The sequence below is a fragment of the Aquarana catesbeiana genome, linkage group LG05 (assembly GCF_042186555.1).
Source record: "Aquarana catesbeiana isolate 2022-GZ linkage group LG05, ASM4218655v1, whole genome shotgun sequence".
In the NCBI taxonomy this organism is placed as follows: Eukaryota; Metazoa; Chordata; class Amphibia; order Anura; family Ranidae; genus Aquarana; species Aquarana catesbeiana.
Window position 1 is genome coordinate 450251845 of NC_133328.1, and position 16701 is coordinate 450268545.

The 16701-nt window shown below is 43.2% G+C and overlaps 1 protein-coding gene across 2 annotated transcripts in view; it reads right to left on the reverse strand.

Moving 5' to 3' along the window:
* Positions 1–2284: 2284 nt before the first annotated feature.
* Positions 2285–16701, reverse strand: part of MC5R (melanocortin 5 receptor) — a 97576-nt gene continuing 83159 nt past the window's right edge. Inside the window, exons 1-2 of one of the 2 annotated variants that reach the window (XM_073631282.1) lie at positions 13873–14360; positions 2285–5753 (exon numbers count right to left, since the gene is read on the reverse strand). In XM_073631282.1, the coding sequence (XP_073487383.1) occupies positions 4690–5753; positions 13873–13918 (1110 nt within the window). In that variant the 5' untranslated portion in view covers positions 13919–14360 and the 3' untranslated portion in view covers positions 2285–4689. Of the gene's footprint in view, positions 5754–13872; positions 14361–16701 lie in introns of those variants that run through there. The other variant, XM_073631283.1, reaches the window with a different exon arrangement.

Sequence of the window (16701 nt, forward strand, 5' to 3'; positions counted from 1 at the left end):
AAAACTTAATAAAATAAATTTATAAAGGGGGGAAAAAAAGGAGAGAGTAAGGGAAATTAATGGCTAGGTAAAGTGGAATTTTGTTTTCCTGAGAGTAATGTGTAATCAAGGTTGAGGGTACTATTGTATACCTCCCCTGATGAAGTCACGTGTGGTGTGACGTCACGCGTAGGGACGGGACAGGCTTTACATGCTGTTAGAGGTATACGAGCTCGCCGCTCGTTGGAGATAGGCAATCTTTTATTGTTGTTTATGTGAGTACCCTTTATTTCACTTAATAAAAGCTGCTATTTAAACGTTATTATGCTACTGGGATCCTCCCTGTTTTTGTCATCTTCTACACTCCCCCCCCTAAACATCTGAGGGAATCATCCCCTGGGACTAGGACCATGAGGCTAGCACTTGCATCTATAGGAGGATACCCCTAAAGTTTCTGGTCACATGCGTTTACCCTATTACCCTAAGGTAAGGGGCCACTACCCACCTGTGTGTCTAAACACGAAGATGTGCATTTATTTTGAGCACTACACTGCAACTGATGCATGTCAGGACATTGCTGTCACATTATAAAAGATGTTTCCGAGATAGCTCGCTATCGATGGAAGAGATAGCAGCACTCCTTTATCAAGCATGATAAAGGAGTGCCGCTATCTCTTCCATCGATAGCGAGCTATCTCGGAAACGCGTCGCACAGGAGTGACGTCACAGCTCGGCGCCACTGTGTTCTGCGATCCAAGCCTCGTTCTGGCTCCGATCACAGGGCCGTGCTTCACTTCCACCACAGATGCCGGACGAGAGCCTGGGATGCACCGCTACACATGTGAGGACCAGCTTGGACGCCCTCACCTTCCTTCCTCTGGAACCCACACCACCCTTGACGGCTCCTCTGCTTTCCTGTACTTGGTGTGCTATTGGACTACAACATTGGCTTACTGCAGCTCATCTTCAGCTCATGAGAGGTGATGTTAGTGCATCTGGACTTGTTGCCACCAGTAGTCCTCCGCTCCTTCTCATGCATGAGATGTACCTGAAATCTACACTTCAGTCCTACATATGAGTGGTTATTGTTCTTATTAATAAATATATTTTGATACATACTCAGTGGCGCCCCTTTTCCTTGTTTTTCTGTAAGTGGGATATGGAGTGACATTAATGGTGGAGCATTTAGTAGAGTCCCACAATGTGAGGGATAATTGTAATATTGGATCAATTAGAGGGCAAAGTTTTGGGGGAAGCCAGATTAGATTATATATCAGTACTGGAGAACGGTTCAAAATGTCAAGATGAGTCCAAATTGACAAGGGTGTTATTTGAGCTACTAGGTAGTATTTAAAAAAATTAGGTACATTAAAACCACCTAATGATTTTTTCCGATACAATAAATGAGATGTGATACGTGGTTTTTGGCTCCCCAAATTAATGTCAACATTTTACGTTGCTCAATGTGGAGGATAAATACAGGTATAGAAACAGACAAGACCCTAAAAAAAAAAATGTAGGAAGCGCAAATCTTATCAAATCAAGACAAGGTGTGTATATGCTAGGAAGATAAAAAAATATTTAAGTTCTTTAAATAAAGCAGGATAATTAGCTTTATACATGTTGTCAAGAGATAGTGAGATATGGATTACCAAGTAAGGTACAGTGGAGGGCCAAGAAAAATAATTGTTTTTAATCTGAGAACAAGTATGAGATTGCTAATTATCCTGCTTTATTTAAAGAATGTAACTATTTTTTTTTTTTTATTATTATCTTCCTAGCATATATACATGCATTGGATCTGATGACAATTGCTAAAGGTTCCATGGCCAGTATAAAGAGAATTGGATATAAGGGGCAGCATTTTTGGGTGCCCTGAAGAACGTTAAAAGAAGGAGATGACAAGCCTGCATATTTAATGGAGGCAGTAGGTTTATCATATAAAGCATGTATCCATGCTGGAAACGAATTTCCAAACCCCCATCTGTGTAGTACATAGAATAATTAAGGCCAAGAGAACAAATCAAATGCCTTCCTAACATCCAGTGATAAGAGCATTGTTTAAAGAGACCTAGATTCATCTAAATTAATTAATTGAAAGTTGGAAGGTATGGAAGGTAAATGTTAACAAAATAATTGACAGAGAGATCTGCTAATGCAACGACCATACACATGAGCCACCTGAGCTTTAACTAAACCTGAAATCAATGTAAACTACAAACATTTCAAAGGGAGAAAAACCTTTATTGAAAGTTCAACTACTGTAGACACAGTAATCAAAAAATTATTATAATCACCTTTCACCACCATTTAAAAAGAAATTGTTGCCTACATAAAGCTACTCTTGAGCACGCTCCATGCTTCCATTATTCTTGCTAAAACTTATTTGAGTTATATCACTTTGGAGAAGATAAGGATTTTTAATCTGGATGGATGGTATATCCCATGCCAGGCTGCCGTATTACGCTGTTTATGCTGATTGATTTGCACACTGCTATTAGTTGCAATCAAGTGTATGGAGAAATGTGGTTTTCACATCCATTGTGACATTAATGGTCATTACAGTATAGCACTGTGATTTTACCCATGGGGTTATTGTCTGGGAGTTTTTATATACAGTCCCTTAGTGTTAACAAAATATGCTAATCAGCATTCATTCTTGTCAGGAGCATGTAAACACCTTGGTTCTTTGACAGCTGCCGGTCTCATTGCAGCATCCTGGTTTTGGTTGTGATACATTCCCTCTGCCTTTCCACCTGCAAGGTGATTGTTGTGGTCAGTCTCAAGGTGGAGACGAAACCTAATTTAAGCCAGCCAAGCCTGCAGTCTCATGCCTGTCTGTCTGACTATTCTCTGAACTCTGCCTGCCTTTTGACTATGAACCTTGCCTGCCTTGCACCTGGACTGTCATTGAACCACTTTACCTGTCTGCCAAATGCAAGTACCCATTTGCTTTGTTTAGTTCGCACCTGTCCCGGCATGGTGGCCAGGCACTATAGTATTGTGTATGACCTGGGGGCAACTGAGTCCCTGTAGACCTGCTTGCCTTATAGGAAAGGGAGCTGCTATAGGTGAAGAACACAGAAGCTAGCTAAAGTGTCTGACCACCTTTGTTAGGGGTAAGTGGGACATTTCTATAATATGGGATGTGCACGTGACATCTAGACGTACCTTTTTGTACTAAGACAACATTATCTTTTTAATGGTGGTGGAAGGTGGTGGTTATTTTTTTGATTACTGTGTCTACACAGACATTTTTAAACAAACAAACCATTGGTTGAACTTTTGTACACAGATACTCTAGTAGATATTGAATTCTAATACAATACAAAAACAAACAATAATAAGCTACAGTATATTCTTACAAAATGTTTTGCCCTGGCTGGTAAGTATAACTGTTCTCAGAAGCTCAGAAGTACAATGTCTTAGAGAAAGCAGTCCTTAAGAGACCAATAGCATTTTATGTTTAACCAGGGCTTTTTTTCTCAGCGAATAGTTGCAGGAACTTATCCATACCCCCTCCTTTCCACTGAACCACAGCTTAATAACTTAATGGGGCATTAAATACCAGGAGTGCCTTTTGTGTAGAGTTCAGGAGTGCGCTACATGCAGAGTGCAGGGTTCAGGGGTGCGCTAAATACAGAGTACAGGATTTAGTTGTGCACCATGTACAGAGTACAAGATTCAGTGGTGTACTGTGTACAGAGCAAAGGATTCAGGGGTGCACTACATACAGGGAGCAGAGTTCAGGAGTGTGCTACGTACAAAGTGCAGCGTTCAGGAGTGGACTATACACAGAGTGCAGGATTCAGGAGTGCACTATATACAGAGTATGGGGTTCAGGGGTGAGCTTTGTGCTGAGCTCAGCTCTTTTTCACAGGCCCTTACATCTGCACCCTCCTCTCAGCTCTGACCTCTGCACCACTATACCCATTCCACACCTCTGCACATACCCCCCTCCACTGCCCTCATCATATCCCCATCCCCTCCAGTGCCCTCATCCCTTCCTCATCCCCTGCCTCTGCATATAACTGCCCTCAACTCCTCCACCTAATCCAAACCTCTGTACACATACTTCCTTTCTTTCCTTCAAAGCTTCAACACATCTTACCTTGTCAATAAACACCTGCCTAGCTCTAGTGCCTCACTGTACTGTAGGTGGCTCTTCACCTGTGGTCATCTGCATCCATGCACCTGGGAACAGATGACAAATGGTGATCACAGAGGGTGTAGCTTTCCTTGTGAAGCAACCACCTGCCCATGACCATACTGGACTAACACCTATGTCTCCCTTGTCCAAGCCCTGAGTGCAGAGCAGGGAGGGATCTGTAAAACCACTGGGAGAAGCAAGATGTCCTTGTAAGCACAGAAACCAGGCGAGAGTCAGAGGTGGTGGGATGGAGTTCTGCCAAGTTACAGCTGAAAAAAAGCCCTGTGTTCATCTCATCACCATCAGTAAAATAATTAAGGTGTTTCATGTGTACTGTAAGCACCTAAAGTGACTATGGAACAGACTGGACATTTGAAAAATTTGATTTGTTGCTGGTAGCTGAGGACTGGAGTTAGTCTGACTTTTCAATAACTTCCAAAAGTAGATTTTTTGTATGGGTCTTTTTAACATTCATACAAGTGATAAAAACTTGCAACAATTCATGAAAATAGAAGACTAATGCAAAATACCTGAACTGCGTGAATTTACAATGGATTTTATTAATATTTTCTAGGTAATTCACAAGTAATTCTCATATTGCAGCAACAAATGATTTCCTTGAAGGTCTTTCGCATTTCCTGACTGCGAAAGGCATATATCAACGGATCAATGACAGAGTTGCACATGATAAGAATGAGATACATATTAAAATGGGACATAAAACAGACACAATACAGGTTCTGTGGACATGAAATCATCAGAATAAGATGGAGAAAGAACGGAGCCCAGCAAACAATAAAAATTCCTATCAATATGGTTAGAGTGATGGCTCCTTTCATACTTGTTCTCTGGTGGACTGAGTTATAGCCTGGCAGAGCAGCTATCCTCTTGACATGCGTACGCGCCAGCAAGAACATATGGATGTATAAAGATACCATGAGGAAAAGCATGGTGAAAAACATACTAATGAGACATATTATTACATACGTTGATTCGTAGTAAAGAATAAATATAATCCCACACCCAGTGCAGAATGTCCATATACAAGCAATAATGGCTCCAGCTCTTTTTACAGTCATGATGTTGTGGTACCGAAGAGCATAGAAAATGGTGATATAGCGGTCTATCGCTATAGCAAGTAAACTGCACATAGAAGCCACCACTGATATGCAGATCATGGAATCAAAAACATTATCTATATGACGTACAAATGCATCTTCCATAACAAGATGTTTATTATTTATGAGGTTTATTGCGATTGTTTCCCATGCATTAGACACACTAACCAACATATCAGCTACTGCTAAGCTACATACAAAGAAATACATAGGGGAATGCAAATTCTTGTTCTTGATAATGGCAAAAATCACAAGAATGTTTTCAAGGAGGCTTAGAATACCAAGTGTTAAAAACACTTCCGCAGCTATTACCACTTGATCACATGAAGACAGCTTAGTCTTGCTTGTTGGCATTGTATTATTGCCATCTATGTTGCTTATATTAAGTTCCAGGATACGGTGCTGTACGGATATGTTCATAATTACAAGAATGTGATTGTTCTTTCCCAAGGCCGTTATTCTCCAATTTTGTACTTTGGTCCCATTGTCCGGAAAGATAAGATATACTGTCAAAAATAAATAAAAACAGATTTTAACATAATTCACTTATGGCATCCTATTACAAAAGAATGTGTAACATTATGATTTTTTTTTTTTTTTTGTTTTGTTTTGTTTTTTTGTTATAGTGATCAGAGGTTGCATTTCAATACAAAAGTTGGGAGGTACATTTCAACATGCAAAATCATATGAATCACATGGCTAATGAGCCTAATTATACCTGGCCATACACAAAGGTATCTGATCATTCAAGTCAGACATGTAGGCAACTGTTTCATGCAGCATGCATTCCCACTATATATTGCATCTTGGGCGATCTCCCAATAACTGTAACTAGCAATAAAGGTCTGCACACCACTATTATCTGCACTGTTTTGCAACAAACAATAAAAGATTTTTGGGGTGTCTAAACCCTAACAAAATGTATCAACCTGTTAGTGCAATCATTTTAAATATACTGAGTAAGCACACCGTAATAACAAGAATGCTTTTGCAATGAAGTTGTTTTGAGCATATAAACACAATTATTCAATAGGTACAATATCCAGGTATGTCATATCACATCAAGCATAATGCAGTATTTACTGCACTGTTAATTCATCTCTAGATCCAAAAAGAATACATGCATGTACATGGGTAGAGTGAGCACCACTTAGTCAAATAACAGCTGATGTTCAGAAATACTTACAGGAATTCAGTGAAGAATGAAGAGGAAAGTCCTGGTAAAAAGAGAAAGGGGGAGGAAAAACCCAACCAGATAGCTGCCTGTGACGTCTTAAAACCAGGAAATAATGCTCTTCAAGTCTTCAATATTACTGCTCCCTCTCAGTATGTATAAAGAATAATATCAAGTGTTCCAAAATTGATTATACAACATTCTTGGTCAACGTATGACTGCCCTATGTTAGATTAGAAATGGGCCGAACACCACCCTGTTCGATTTGCAGAAGAACTCCCAAACAAGGGAAAAATTCTAACCCAAATGGCAAACCCCCTTGAAGTCTTTGGGAGCCGAAAAGGAAAAATTCAAAGTACCCATATTGAAGTCTTATATGCAAGTATTTGCCCATTAAAGGGGTATGGGGATCCGGGTACTGCCCTGGGGGGCATGTATCAATACAAATCTTTTTTAAAAAGACGATTGTTTTTTCAGGAGCGACAATAAAAATGAAAAATTCCTTTAAATGTAGTGCCTGCCCCCTCCCCCAGTCTGCCTGTAAAGTGGCACATTTGTAGCATATACAGAACATGCTGCATCAAAAATGACATTTCTAAAGGAAAAAAACTTGTCAAATAACATTTAAAATGACTCGCGGTTATAATTGCCAAAACCCGGCTATTGAATAAAAAAAGAAAAAAAACAGTATGGGGTCCCCCCAAAATCCATACAAATCCCCTCCCTCCTAAACTATACCAGGCCACATGCCCTCAACATGGAGGGGGTTGGAGGGGGTGGGTGGGCTCAGCTTCCCCACCCCAAAGCACCTTGTCCCCATGTTGATGGGGACAAGGGTCTCATCCCCACAACCGTGGCTGGTGGTTGTGGGAGTCTGCAGGCGGGGGGGTTATCAGAATCTGGAAGCCCCCTTCAGCTAAAAAGTGTACAAGAAAGATAAAAACAGGAGACAAGTTTTTAACAAATCCTTTATTAAAAAATAGGGTCCCTCAATGTAAATCCATCTTCAATCAAGCCGCCCGCCTTGAGGTTTTGTCAAAAACTTGTCCCCTGTTTTTATTTTTTTTTTGTACAATTTTTTGGTAAATGGGTAGGGGTTCTATGTACCCAATACTCTTTCACATGGGGGGGTGGGATCTAGAGGCCCCCTTGTTAAAGATGGCTTCCAGATTCCGAAATACCCCCTGCCTGCAGTCCCTCACAACCACTGGCCATGGTTGTAGGGACGAGGCCCTTGTCCCCATCAACATGTTGAGGGCACGTGGCCTGGTATGGTTCAGGAGGAGGGGCGCTCGTTTGCCCCACCTCCTTTCCTGACCTGCCAGGCTTAATGCCCGGATAAGGGTTTGGTATGGATTTTTTTAACCGCCACTTTTTTCAAATTCAGCTGTTAGCAGGGAAACCCATTGACAGCTGATGACTCATCAGTTGTTAAGGACGCCGCGAACGGCTTTCCGGCCCCACTCCTTAACAACCAGCTTACACTGCACCCTGATTGGGCAAAGCTTTGCCCAATCAGGGTGCAGAATGCACTGTGCAGCGCTCAGTGCATTGCAGGGTGTTCAGTGGGGCGAACACCCGACAAAAACCCTGCAAATTCAGTTGGTTGGGGAATGGCTCGACAGGCAAATGTTCGGCCCGAACTCATGCTCGGGCCAAACCATTCACACAACACTAGGTTAGATCACTGTTTCTCAATCCAGGTCTCAGGGTCTGCTACCAGATTTTGTTTTGCAGATCTCTTCACACAGTCACAGGTGAAATAATTTGTTAAATACACAAATAAGGCTGTTTTACCTGCCAAAGGTTTTTTTTCTATCTATCCAATCCTGAGATGTACAGAAGCCAACACACAGCATAGCCAGGTAGATGACACAACTTATAATTAGGTGATGAAGTGGTGTTGCCTCTGCACACTAATGCCCTGTACACACGATAGGATTTTACGATGGAAAATGTGTGATAGGACCTTGTTGTTGGAAATTCTGATCGTGTGTAGGCTCCATCACACATTTTCCATAGGAATTTCCGACACACAAAGTTTGAGAGCTTGCTATAAAATTTTCCGACAACAAAATCCGTTGTCAGAATTTCCGATCGTGTGTACACAAATCCGACACACAAAGTGCCATGCATGCTCAGAATAAATTAAGAGACTAAAGCTATTGGCTACTGACCCGTTTATAGTCCCGACGTACGTGTTTTACGTCATCACGTTCAGAACGATCGGATTTTCCGACAACTTTGTCCGACCGTGTGTATGCAAGACAAATGTGTGAGCCAACATCCGTCGGAAAAAATCCATGGATTTTGTTGTCGGAATGTCCGATCAATGTTCGACCGTGTGTACAGGGCATAAGCCTGCTGACTGTACAGTGACATAACAGCAGCAGACTAATGAGATCATCCTTCTGCTCACTCCCATCTTTCCTATCAGCATATTCCTGGTCAGCACATTTTCATGCAGAACACTTGGCTGGCTCACAGTCCTGCCTCCTCTCTTCCACTTTAAGTGCTTCTTTATAGGGGCAATATTTATTCGAAGGCTAGTTTCACACGGGTTGTCCAATCTAGCCCGCCTGTCAGTTTTTCAGGCAGACCTGATCGGACCATTGTTCTCTATGGGCCGGCAGATGTCAGCAGACCGCTGACACCCTAAGTCAAATACTTTTACTAGTTTCATGAAAAAAAATAAAATGATTAATGAATACAAAGTTGCATTAACGTCTATATTTTTTTTATCTAATTATGCAATAAATGAGAAAAGAATTTCAAAATGTGTAACATCAAAATTAACTTTTCCTTTACTGTACACTGATTTTTCTTTAAAGCGCAATGTATAAATAAATACATTGATACTAGAAACTAGGGATGAGCTTCGTGTTTGAGTCGAACCCATGTTCGACTCGAACATCGTCTGTTCACCCGTTCGCCGAATTGTGAACGATATGGGCCGTTTGCGCCAAATTCGTGGCGTGTCACGGCCCATAATTCACTGCGGCATCGCAGTGCATTGCTGGCTGATGATTGGCCAAGCATGCACTATGACCCGCATGCTTGGTCAATCACAGCACCGTCAGTAGAGAGAGCTGTAATTGGCCAAAGCCAGGGTGGCTTTGGCCAATTATGGCTCAGGGGGTTTAGAACACGCCCCACAGTATATAAGGCCACCTACACGGCGGCCCTGTGTAGTGTGTTCCGGCGTGCTTAGAGAGAGAGAGACAGTGTCATTTCATTTGAGTTAGCTAGATTAGGCAGGACAGTCAGTGAGTTAGCTGCCCTTACAGTTAATTGTGTATATATATGCATCCCAGGTGTTGTGTGTGTGTGTGTGTATATATATATATATATATATATATATATATATATATATATATACACACTGTATTCAGTTTAGCTAGATCCGTTCCTGTTATCTTCCTACTGACAGGCAGGCTTGTCTTGTTACAGTATTTACAACTACCTGAAGAAAATTGCTGGTGTTCTTTTGATCCTATTAGTACCACAGTCAGGCAGCTAGACTATTTACAGTTAGTGTAGTGCGTCCTCCTCACAGTGTTCAGTTAAAGCTACAAGTTAGTTTAGTGTGACCTCTGCACAGTGTTCAGCTGAAACTACAAGTTAGTGTAGTGCGTCCTCCTCACAGTGTTCAGCTAAATCTACAAGTTAGTTTAGTGTGACCTCTGCACAGTGTTCAGCTAAAGCTACAAGTTAGGGTAGTGCGTCCTCCTCACAGTGTTCAGCTAAAGCTACAAGTTAGTGTAGTGCGTCCTCTGAACAGTGTTCAGCTAAAACTACAAGTTAGTGTAGTGCGACCTCTGCACAGTGTTCAGCTAAAGCTACAAGTTAGTGTAGTGCGTCTTCTGAACAGTGTTCAGCTAAAACTACAAGTTAGTGTAGTGCGACCTCTGCACAGTGTTCAGCTAAAGCTGAAAGTTAGTGTAGTGCGTCCTCTGAACAGTGTTCAGCTAAAACTACAAGTTAGTGTAGTGCGACCTCTGCACAGTGTTCAGCTAAAGCTACAAGTTAGTGTAGTGCGTCCTCCTCACAGTGTTCAGCTAAAACTACAAGTTAGTGTAGTGCGACCTCTGCACAGTGTTCAGCTAAAGCTACAAGTTAGTGTAGTGCGTCCTCCTCACAGTGTTCAGCTAAAACTACAAGTTAGTGTAGTGCGACCTCTGCACAGTGTTCAGCTAAAGCTACAAGTTCGTGTAGCGTGTCCTCTGAACAGTGTTCAGCTAAAACTACAAGTTAGTGTAGTGCGACCTCTGCACAGTGTTTAGCTAAAGCTACAAGTTAGTGTAGTACGTCCTCCTCACAGTGTTCAGCTAAAACTACAAGTTAGTGTAGTGCGACCTCTGCACAGTGTTCAGCTAAAGCTACAAGTTCGTGTAGCGCGTCCTCTGAACAGTGTTCAGCTAAAACTACAAGTTAGTGTAGTGCGACCTCTGCACAGTGTTCAGCTAAAGCTACAAGTTAGTGTAGTGCGTCCTCCTCACAGTGTTCAGCTAAAGCTACAAGTTAGTGTAGTGCGTCCTCCTCACAATGTTCAGCTAAAACTACAAGTTAGTTTTTTGCGAGCTCTGCACAGTGTTCAGCTAACGCTACCTGTAGAAGGTTGGTGGTGTTTTCCTGATCCTATCACTACCGCAGGCAGCTAAATAAGCTACAAGTTATTTGTTTGCAAGCTCTGCACAGTGTTCACCTAAAGCTACCTGTAGAAGGTTGGTGGTGTTTTCCTGATTCTATCACTACCGCAGGCAGATAAATAAGCTACAAGTTAGTCTTTTGCGAGCTCTGCACAGTGTTCAGCTAAAGCTACCTGTAGAAGGTTGGTGGTGTTCTCATACTACAGGCAGGCAGTTGATTTTGCTAGCTGCAGTATCAGTGTATATATATATATATCTATATATATATATATCTATATATATAGATATATAGATATATATATATATCTATATATCTATATATATAGATATATATATATATCCCAGCTTAGTGCAGCTACAGGCCATTCGTATGTCTGGAAAGCCAACAAGGAGAGGCAGACAGTCACAAGCCAATAAAAGAGGGCAAGCAGGCTCTGTGTCTAGAGGCAACAGTGCTGGTCGTGGAGACGGTGCATCCTCATCAGCACGTGGCCGCGGGACACGCTTGGCCTTTTTTTCGGCAGCTGGCCGTGTTGAGCCGCAACATGCGGAAGACTTGGTCGAGTGGATGACCAAGCCGTCCTCATCCTCCTCATCCTCTCTCACCCATGCTCAGGGTACTTTGTCTGGCAAAGCAGCTGCCAACGCGGCCTCTTCCCTCGGCTCAATGGCATCAGTGACTCCTTCCCTAGCCCCACCATGTCCTCCTGAGGAGTCCCTCGAACTGTTTGTCCACAGTGTTGGGTACATGCTCCAGGAGGATGCCCAGCGTTTAGAAGGCTCTGATGATGATACTGAGCTAGATGAAGGCAGTAACGTGAGCACGGACAGAGGGGGGTGCCCAAGAAGGACAGCAATCTGGCAGTCATGCTCCCCTGCTGCAGCATACTGCCAGGTTTGCTCCAGTGATGAGGAGGGAGGGGATGATGAGGTCACTGACTCAACGTGGGTGCCTGATAGGAGTGAGGAGGAGGAGGAGGAGGCACATCACCAACGAGGCAAGATGCCCTCCAGGGGCCAGCCTATGGGCAGCACACTGACTGCATCACACCCCAAAGCCCTGCATGTGCAGGGCGCTGCTGTCTCTGCGCATTATTCCAAAAGTTCTTTGGTGTGGGCCTTTTTTGAGACAAGTTTCACCGCTGCTATTTGCAACATATGTCTCAAGCGTATCTCGCGTGGCCAAAACATCTCCCGCTTGGGCACCACATGCTTGACCAGACATATGTTCACCTGCCATGCAGTTCGTTGGCAAGCGTATCTAAAAGACCCACACCAAAGAACAAAGAGGACCTCTCCTTGCTCCTCATCAGCTGAGATCTCTAACCCTACTATACCTTCAGTCCTCTCTGAGACCTGCACTGAGAGGAATGAAGGTGTAGAATTAGGTGTGTCACAGCCAAGTACTTGTGGGCAATCTGCTTTCAGTACACCGACGTCAGATTGTAACAGGCAAATTTCCCTGCCCCAGCTGCTGCACCGCCGAAAGAAGTTTGCTCCCAGCCATCCAGATGCCCAGCGGTTGAATGCTAGCTTGGCAAAATTGCTAGCACTTCAACTGCTGCCTTTTCAGTTGGTAGACTCTGCCCCCTTCCGTGAGTTTGTGGAATGTGCGGTTCCTCAGTGGCAGGTACTCAAACGCCACTTTTTCTCATGGAAGGCGATTCCGGCTCTCTATCGGCATGTGGAAGGCAATGTCAATGCCTCACTGGACAAGGTGGTCAGCGGTAAGGTGCATATTACCACTGACTCATGGTCCAGCAGGCATGGACAGGGACATTACCTAAGTTTCACCGTGCATTGGGTGACTCTGCTGGCAGCTGGGAAGGATGCAGGACAAGGTGCAGTAGTGTTGGAGGTTGTTCCGCCACCACGCCTCCAAAATGCCACTACTAATGATTGTGACACACCTCTCTCCTCCACCCCCTCCTCTTCTTCTTCCTCCATGGCCTCTTCCTGTGCTTTGTCCTCGGAACCAGCGGTGCTCCGTAGCCATTCAAGGGGCTACGCTACAGGGACTGCGTCATTGGATTGACAGCAGTGGGAGACCATGGCTGCGCTGCTATCAATCTATCCAATCAGGACAAGAGACACCAGGTAGAACTGGTGTGTTCGTTCTCGGCTGGAGAAAGATGGGGGTCAGATAAGTAAAAAGGGGGCTGGGGGGGCTGCAGTACCACAGAAGGTTTTTCACCTTAATCCTCTTTAAGAACTGGGGTGTGTAAACTTTTGATCAGGGTCATTTGGATAGTTTCTGTTGCCATTATGATTTAAAAAGAGTAAACACAGTTGATTGATAATAAATGGCTTCAGCCAAACACTAACCATAAGTGAAAGAAAAGTTTTTGTGTTATCATTCATATTCTCTGAAAATGGTCAAGAAATCATAAATTCTGCCAGGTTATGTAAACTTAGACAGGAAGTGAAGGGGTAATTCCCAGATGGGGACACTGCCAGCAAAGTAAAAACAGAAGTTCTTACACTTTGCCCTTCTATGCAAAACAAAAAAAAATCTTGGCTGGAGTTGAGCTTTAAAACAGTGGTCCCCAACCTTTTTGGCACCGGGGTTCGGCTGCGTGGAAGAGAATTGTGCCAAGGCCCGACAAGGGGGGGCGGGGGGGAAATGTACGCGCACGCGGGGGGGGGTAAGCAAATTTCGTGGGCAATTTATCGGGGCGATAGCTGGTGTTCTGCTGTTGGTACTTCAATCATCACGGCACCATGGTTGGTATGGTGTCAGAATGAATGAAGCGCATTATTTCTTATATTACATTGTAATATAAATGAAATAGTTCAACTCACCATAATGCAGAATCAGTTGGAGCCCTGAATGTGTCACTTTCCACATCGCCTGCCACCAGATGAGGAATGCCACTTGCCACGCTTGCCTGCCACCAGTTGAGGAATGCCACTTTCCACATCACCTGCCTGTACCACCAGATGAGGAATGCCACTTGCCACCAAATGAGGAATGCCACTTGCCACGCTTGCCTGCCACCAGTTGAGGAATGCCACTTGCCACGTCACCTGCCTGTGCCACCAGATGAGGAATGCCACTTGCCACATCAACTGCCAGTGCCACCAGATGAGGAATTCCACTTGCCACATCACCTGCCAGTGCCACCAGATGAGGAATGCCACTTGCCACATCACCTGCCAGTGCCACCAGATGAGGATTTTCACTGCATTGGTGACACTGGTTTAGTGATCATTCTTGAGTGAGGGCAGGAGAGCAGAGATGCGGGGCGGGCAGTGAGAGATGATGTCATCTCTCTGCTCCCCGCCGCACCTCCAACATTCTGTATGCTGTGAGGGCAGAAGAGCGGTAATGTTAGGCGGCAGGGAGAGATGATGTCATCTCTCTGCTCCCTGCCGCACTGCCGACATTCCTCACGCTGTGAGGGCGGAAGAGTGGTGATGCTAGGTGGGTAGAGAGAGATGTCATCTCTGCTCGCCAGCCAGCTTTCCTCACGGCGACTCAAAATTTCATGCCGCCTGCATAGACGCCACGGCCTGGTAGAGGGCCGCGGCCCGGGGGTTGACGACCCCTGCTTTAAAATATATTGCAATAATGTTGGTGCCCTAGTAGCCATCATAAAGAGCAACAGTATCTGTAGACTATGGTAATTACAAAACATGACTGATTCTTAATATGTATGAATACCTAATACATTTTTACATGGTAACAAATGCGTATTATTATAAATACACATCTCTTTTTTTTATATGTCCTGTTCAGTTTCACAAGTAAATAGCATATCTTTCTTTAACATTTATAGCCATATTAAAAGTTAGCTTCTACATATTAATGAATACTTTCTTCCCGGAGGTTATTTTATTTGCCTTCTAATAAATGCATATTTTCTTAGCTGCATATGGAAATCAGGCTTCACGCTTGAATTAAAATAATGAAGCATAGCATATTCCAATGATAAAAACCTGCATGAACTCATATTTTAATTTGCCATAATACTCAAGAAATTGCAGTTGCTGCACGTATATTGTATCCACATCTTTTTCAAAATGACATCTAGGCTGTTTGTACTAACTGAGGCATATCAGTTAGTTATGTCATGCCATTTTATGGTGATTATCTTCTTATCTCTTTACATGTAACCATTATTTAGCAGTAGAGATAATTAATTCCTTCTTGGATCGGTGGATTTTAGTGCCCAGCAATAGGAATAATCAAGTTAAAGCTGGTAAACTTCAAAAGTAAGGTGACAGCATCAAGCAAGCTGTTATGTAGATCACAGCCCTTATACTCATCAAGGTCCATTTATCCTGGAATCGCATTCCATTTGCAAAGCAAAGATGAATATTGTTAAATGGATAATATATAGGGTATAGGTGGAAAGTGAAACGGAAATTTAAAAATTCTCTTTGTTGTCTTTTGGGCTTGGATGCTAAAGAGACCCTGCCTCAACATCAATCCATAAAACAAGATATTTCCTATTGTAAACTACGTATATCCACTTATCATTTAACCACTTGCCTACCAGGCACTTCATCCCCTTCCTGCCCAAGCCATTTTTCAGCTTTCTGTGCTGTCACACTTTGAATGACAATTGCGCGGTCATGCTACACTGTACCCTAACAATTTTTTTTCCATTTTCTTCACACAAATAAAGCTTTCTTTTGGTGGTATTTAATCACTGCTGGGTTTTTTATTTTTTTACACAAAAAAAGGACCAAAAATTTTGAAAACAAAATATTTTTTACTTTTTTTCTGTCAGTACATTTTGTAACTAAGTAATTTTTCGCCTTCACTGATGTGCGCTGATGAGGCGGCACTGATAGGCTGAACTGGCATTGATGAGGTGGCACTTATGGACACTGATGAGGCGGCACTTATGGGCACTGATAAGGTGGCACTGATGAGGAGGCACTAATATGCCACACTTTTGGGCACTGATAGGTGGCACTGATATGTGGTACTGATGGGCACTGTTGGGTGGCACTGATGGGCACTAATAGGTGGCACTGGTGGGCACTAAGTGGCACTGGTGGGCACTGATAGGCGGCACTGATAGGCGGTACAGATGGGCATTGATGGGTGGCACTGATGGGTGACACTGATGGGCATTGATCGACAACAGTGATGGGCATTGATGGGCAGCATTGATAGGCGGCACTGATTGCTAGCACTGACTGGCATCGCTAATAGGCACTGATTGGTGGCAGTGGTGGGCACTGATTGCTGCCACTGGTGGGCACTGTATGCTGGCATTGGTGGGCAATGGTGCGCACTGTTTTGTGACATTGTATTTATTGGAAAAGAGAGATTAAATTGCGCAAACCTATACAATAAAGTTCTAATAAAAACAACCTGTATGCGATAAAATGCTAATACACTCAAAATGTGCTGACATTCAAGTCGATATAGTTTGTGAAAAGTAGTGTTTTCAAACAAAACTGGTGATATCATCAGACTGTATTGACATTCAAGTCCATATAGTGTTTCAAAAATAAAATAAAACAAAACTGATGATGTCAGGCATTCACGTTGAAATTTAAGACTTGCTATTCAATGTTGACTGATAAGGGGGGGGGGGGCGCTTACCGGATAAGGTGGATCTACATTAATAGAGATCAAATGGGCTCAGTGATATAGATATTCCTTCCAAGGCA